Source organism: Haliotis rubra, unplaced genomic scaffold, assembly GCF_003918875.1.
Source record: "Haliotis rubra isolate DU_JTF1 unplaced genomic scaffold, ASM391887v1 Scf22, whole genome shotgun sequence".
Taxonomy (NCBI): Eukaryota; Metazoa; Mollusca; class Gastropoda; order Lepetellida; family Haliotidae; genus Haliotis; species Haliotis rubra.
The window spans coordinates 1,085,364-1,091,973 of NW_025766225.1; the positions used below are offsets into that span (position 1 = coordinate 1,085,364).

At 40.2% G+C, this 6,610-nt stretch overlaps 1 protein-coding gene across 1 annotated transcript in view; it reads left to right on the forward strand.

Annotated features, from left to right (window-relative positions):
- Window positions 1–5,872, forward strand: part of LOC124277282 (cohesin subunit SA-2-like) — a 50,845-nt gene extending 44,973 nt beyond the window's left edge. The window contains 1 exon segment of the mRNA XM_046712934.1: window positions 5,807–5,872. Within this exon segment, the coding sequence (XP_046568890.1) occupies window positions 5,807–5,836 (30 nt within the window). The 3' untranslated portion in view covers window positions 5,837–5,872.
- The last annotated feature ends 738 nt before the right edge of the window (window positions 5,873–6,610 follow it).

The window sequence follows — 6,610 nt, forward strand, 5'->3', positions numbered from 1 at the left end:
GTGTATCTGGAAATAGGAAAGCTGGGTTCAAAGCTGTGGTTCCTCGCTCTGCAAATTTGCCACCAGGTTTCTGCTGCATATTGCTCTTCAGAGTTATGTCCCCTGGCTGTGCCAGTATCTGTTAATCAAGCTTCAATCCAAGATCTCCAATACTTGTAAGATGTCAGCAAGCTACCTGTTCTCATGGTTTGTTCAACTTCCCACTAATAGGGCACCTGTCAGATAACATGAAATGTATATATGATTTTATGATTAATATTTCCTTTTAGTGGAGCAGATAACTGTAACAATCGTTCACTTCCAGAAACAAGCACCAAACTTGGCACACATACTCTTGGGGGATTGCTCTTTTGATAAAACCTGTTAGACACCTAAAAATTCAATTTCATATTGGCATAGGAACATCAGAACTACTTCAAACAGGAACGAAAACTCTATTCCTGTTTGATTCCAATGGTACTTAATATCACCAAAGTACTCATACATTGTATTGCTGTTTTTGTTTTTGCTTATTGTCCGCAACGTGGAACGGGGGACGATGTATTCAGCGCCGTACGTACGTCCAGAGTCTTGTTAACGCAATATCTCATGAACTGTTGTACCCAATGTCTTCAAATTTTGTGACAGCCTACATTGGGGGATTACGCAAATTTGGTGACAGCCTACATTGGGGGATTACGCAGACACCAGTCGATTTGGGTGACCTTGACCTTATTTTCAAGGTCACCACGACACTGACCACTTTTCAAACTCTTGTTAACGTGATATCTCATGCACTGTTGCATCCAATATCTTCAAATTTGGTGACAGCCTACATTGGGGGATTACGCAGACACCAGTCGATTTGGGTGACCGTGACCTTATTTTCCAAGTCACCGCGACACTTTGACCACTTTTTAAACTCTTGTTAACGCAATATCTCATGAACTGTTGTACCCAATGTCTTCAAATTTGGTGACAGCCTACATTGGGGGATTACCCCGACAGTCGATTTTGGTGACCTTGACCTTATCTTCAAGGGCACCACGACACTTTGACCGCTTTTCAAACTTATTTAAATGCGATATATCATAAAACATTGCACCCAATGTTTTTAAGTATGTTGACAGCCTACATTGGGTGATTATGCAGACACCAGTCATTTCAGGCATCTTGTATGTGACCAAAAAATGAAAAGTAGTGAATATAGATATTCCCTTCTTTAGCGGCGGGGGACATTGCCATATCAGTGGCAAACAATTGTTTATTTTAAAGAATTAAACCTCCTTGGTACAACTAAAAGAAAGACAAAAACATATTTGTTAAAGACATATTCTAATTATTACCAGATGTTCACCGTATATTTCCTATTATATTTCTGAAAAAGGTTTAATAATTGAAATGGGATTTGTTATCCCCCGCTTCATCTGTACGTGCGAATTGGAATATCTTAAGAGCCATTGACTAGACTCTTTTCATATTTGGTACCTAGATCCATCACAGTATGAGAAAGGTCCCAGTCATGTTTGGTGACCTGGACCTTCATTTCAAGGTCACAAGGGGACTTTAACATTTTACCCTTGGGTGAGATATGGACTTTAACATTTTACCCTTGTGAGTGAGATATCTCAAGAACCGTTCACAGGATTCTCTTCATATACAACACCAAGCTTCATCTAGGGAAGATGCAGGGCCCAGTCGATTTTGGTGACCTTCACATAATTTTCAAGGTCACAGTGACACTTTGAAGATTTCAGCATGTTAACCTGCATGTTAAGCTTGTCAGCAAGATATTCACTGGATTTTTCTTCATATTTGACTCCAAGATTCATGTAGGGAAGACGCAGGGCCCAGTCGATTTCGTGACCATTTCCACGCTAGCAGCATGCTCAAGGCGCAACAGTCAAAAAGTACATAGGAAGGGATGATGACAGTGTTAGTATGATTCGTAGAACTGGCGGAAAAGATAGGTTTGAGACTCTTTTTGAATGAATCAGATGTTGGAGAAAGTTTAAGTTCTTGGGGAAGAAATTTCCACATGTAGGGGGCATAATGTTCAAAAGATCTCTGACCAAAGGACTTGAGTTTGTATTGTGACAATTTCAGTAGGTTCTGGTGTTGAGTTCTTAGTTCCCGTGCTGGGGCATAGGCTGATATCAGCTCTGATATGTATGGAGGAGATTGCTCGTGCAGAGATGTATATGTCAGACAGAGAATTTTGAACTGGATCCTTGCTCTTATTGGAAGCCAGTGGAGATTTCTAAGATTTCTTTGAGGTGAGGGTCACGATTCGTGCTGCCGTATTTTGCCCCTTTTGACATCAGGGAGTCCTACATAGAGGCAGTTACAGCAGTCAAGTCTACCCAGTATCAGGCATCTAGCTAGACAATTAGCAGCTTCCATGGTGATCAAGGGACGAATATTCCCAATCACTCGGAGATTCCAGTAGCAAGTCTTACAGACGTTATTAACCTGAGCTTCCATGGAAAACTTTGGGTCCAGCAGGACACCAAGATCTTTGACAGTCTTTGCTAACTGAAATTCCCGTGTCTGAAACATTAATGGTGTGTATGTCCACCTTTTGGAGCTGCTGCTTGGTTCCGAAAAGGATCGCTTCAGTTGTATCGCTGTTCAATTTGAGTTTGTTTGTGGTCATCCAAGATTTCAAGGACTTGGACAATCGGCTATATCATGGAGAGCTTCAGGTGAGTTCTGAGGACGAAATTGGTTGTACAATTGACAGTCATCAGCATAGGAGTGATGAAGGAGACAGTGCTGTGAGATGATGTTTCAAGTACTGCCACAGTAGAGGACGAATAGCACTGGACCTAGAACAGATCTTTGCGGGACACCATACTGCAAGTTAATAGTGGATGACTTGTCATTTCCAATCATTACAAATTGTGATCTTCCATGAATGTATGAAGATATCCACTGCAGCGCGCTGTCCCGTCGATACCATACTGATGCTGGAGTCTGTCTAGAAGAATGATTATTTAACCAAAAACATAATGCCATAAACGATTTAAGTAGTCGGGATTTTTTTTATCAAAGCACCGCAATAATTACGCGTGTTCTGATTGGTTTGTCGTATTTTTGCACATAACAAGCATCGAGACGGGGACGAGTCTTCTTGGAGGTTACGGAAAGGGGCAAGTGGTGACGAATGGCATTTCGCAATAAAATCGCAGAGACATGTCCTATTTAAAACGATCTTGGTGTCAAATCTTACATGTTTTAATATGTAGAATCCAAGTTTTGAACCTTGAACTCATTCACTGGCTTCCTTGTACCATATATCAGTCCCAAAATCCAAATATTCTGCAAAATAAGAGGTTCACGCTACATCTGACTCTTCTCAAATGTATGGTAATTTATGTCGCAGTTACGTTTGGGGTTTTGTATGTGAAGCATCTTTTTGTGCAAGGCTTTCAAACTGGACATGTGTGCCAGTTTTGGTGCTTGTTTATAGAAATGAACAATTCTCTTGAAAGTTTCAGTTATCTGCACTATTATTTGTAACATTTGTTTATTTCTATATAAGTTATAATACATTCCATATCATTACCCTGTTATGAATTATACCAGGGAAGATCCGGGTTAGAATTGGTCTTCAGCAACCCATGCTTGTCGTAAGTGGTGACTAACGGGATCAGGTGGTCAGACTCACTGACTTGGTTGACACATGTCATTGTATCCCATTTGTGTAGATTGATGCTCATGATGTTGATCACTGGATTGTCTGGTCCAGACTTAATTATTTATAGACTGCCACCATGTAGCTTGCACATTGCTGAGTGCGGCGTTAAACAACAAACCAACCAACCAATTTAGGATACACAGATACAGCATTTGTTACATGCACTGGAATTTTTTTGAAGAAAATTCTGAATGGGACACTTTTTACTTCATGCTTAAATTTGACATGTTTAAATCATATCAAATGCTGATGTAGAATAACATTGTTACATTTTTGTGCAGATGAGTTTTATCAGAAGCAAGGTTTGGAAATTACCATAAGTTATCAAATTCTGGAGGAAAAGTGACATTTCCTTGTGGGCTTCCATTCATACCATAAGCTAGGTGTCACATCTATGACAGATCATGACTGGTGAGAGAATTTAAGAGCTTTAAGTTCCCCTTGCCTTCTCACTATACTCATTGTTTAGGACTTTTGAAAAATAGAACTTCAAATCGAAAAACAAAAATTTTGCATTAAGAAGTTTATTCCACATGATGACATCAATTGTTTTTAAATATAATGGTCAGTTGGTTGTATGCCTCCCTGCATTCTGTTAGCCGAGAGCCGCGTCTATGCATCCTGCACAGTGAAAACATGACCCAGCGTTTGGCTACATGACTGTGAGCCACCTAGCACAGCTGTGACTGGTGGCACTGATTATACAGAGAGCTCCACGAAGGGGCTTTTGATGTACAGAGCTTGCAATCTTAAAGGTCACATGCAACCAAAAAATCAAACATAATTAAAACACAATTATCACTTCTTCATGACATATTATATGCATTGCTGATTATGAAAAAACAAATAAACAAAATTATAAGCGTATAATCGCAAATCAAAAGTGAAATATTTTGTACTTGGGTTTATCGCCCTCGAAACGAAGCAGCCGGGATACCGAACCCAGTCAGAGTGGGTGGGTGTGCACTCAAGTGTAACAGCTGGTTCATTAGCAGATGCCGCCTTCACGGGTCAGTGTGTGTGTGTATATAGAAAGTTGGGTTTTGTAAATACATGCTCATTTTTTGTGTATAACATTTTGCAATCAACAGACATCATAACATGTCATGTGTTCAAGTATCACACCTGCCTGTCTGTGTAATTACATAATGTGACAGAGACCGAACTCGGGCCATAAATCAATGCGTTTTGTTTATGGTGTATAGCCTGATTGGTGTTAAGTTCAAATTGCATGTGGTCAGTGATGCGCGGTTGTGTATTGAATATTGTCATTAGCAGACAGGCAGGCAGACACACTGGTGTCAATAAAACAAGACATTGAGTTTTGTCTGTGACAGCGACATATCTATATCACAGTTAGAAATCGTGTCAACGCTAAATAATGCTTTTAAGTATCGAACTGAGAAAGTGACTCGGTGAGAAGAACGTGTGGTGAAATAGACAAAAGAAATTATATAAACAGTTTATTTACTGTCATAACATACAAAAAGCTCTCGCCTGTGAGATATCAACAAAACATTATGAAACTAGCTCACACCAAAGCCTTCACAGAGTATTCAACAGACAGCCCGCTTCCAAGTTGCGCGAACCTATTTCACTGCGCACGTGCTATGAGCGCAGCCAGCTGCTGAAACCCGTATTCCCCAGAAAAGTCTGGGGAAAATTAGTGAAACGTTTGAACTCCGCGTGTTTTTTTTCATCGCGTTATTTTTCAACTTTATAAGTTGAATTTGCATTTTTGACGCTTTGTCTCGGTAAGTCCATACCGAAAGGTATCAGAATCTGCAAAGTTGTGTTTTACGTTGCATGTGACCTTTAAGTCCTTGTAGGGGTAGGTAAATCTAGACACTGAGTGACAAGGGCAGGCAACTCCAGCCACATCATGATAAGGGCAGGTAAGTCTTTCTAACTTTATTGGCATGGCAAAATGTGCCTTTTTCAATGGTAAGTAGATCTGGAGTGAATTTGGTTAATAGATATTTACTACTTGTGCATATTTTATTTGAAAATGGTACAAATATGGCCACTTTTATTTTTCACACAGCAGTGTGTTTAGTTCTTTGGCAGACTGGGGGAGTGAGTAATTAATGTTCTAGCATTTAGTGTTTGCTTTGGGTTTTGTTGCAGTCGGATGTCAACAGTCACCAGGGGTACTGAACAACTACGCCCCCTCGACACCCAGCACCTGATCTTAACATCCTGTTGCCGTACATCATACATCTTCGCCCCCTTGACACTCAGCAGCTGCTCAATAATATTCACAGACATTCATCCCATTAAAGTAACAAGTGTTATTATTGCATTGTGTTTATTGCTCACGTGTTCGAGACATTAGCTCATGAAGAGACTATAAACAGAGAAAAGTAACTAAATTTGATAAAGTTTAACTAGCTGTGGCTTCTAGCCTAAACATAAATGACTTTATTTGGTTTTATGGTCAAGAGTGAGTTTGGTTTTACGCCTCTTTTAGCAATATTCCCGCAATATCACGGCGGGGGACACCAGCAATGGGCTTCACACATTGTACCCATGTGGGGACTCGAACCTGGGTCTTCGGTGTTACAAGCCAACGCTTTTACCACTCTGCTACCCCACCACCCCTTATGGTCAAGATGACTTGGCATAGAGAGTCATGTTCCATGGTGCAATCAGGGCATGACAAGATAATACTGGAAAAATATGGTTAAAAGTGGTGATAAACCCAACTCACTCACTCTGGGTTATATCGTCAAGTAAGTATCAGTCTACACAGCCAAAACAGTGGAGTCATAACTCTAACATGAACTGTGAAATGTTTGCTTTCAAGTTTGGAATATTTGCTGCAGATTTGGGGCTGAATATCGACAATTGCACAAGCATAGATATATATATCTCCGCTTATGTTGATAGGTGAAGCATCTCTTTTCTTTTGAGAGACTTTAAATGGAAATT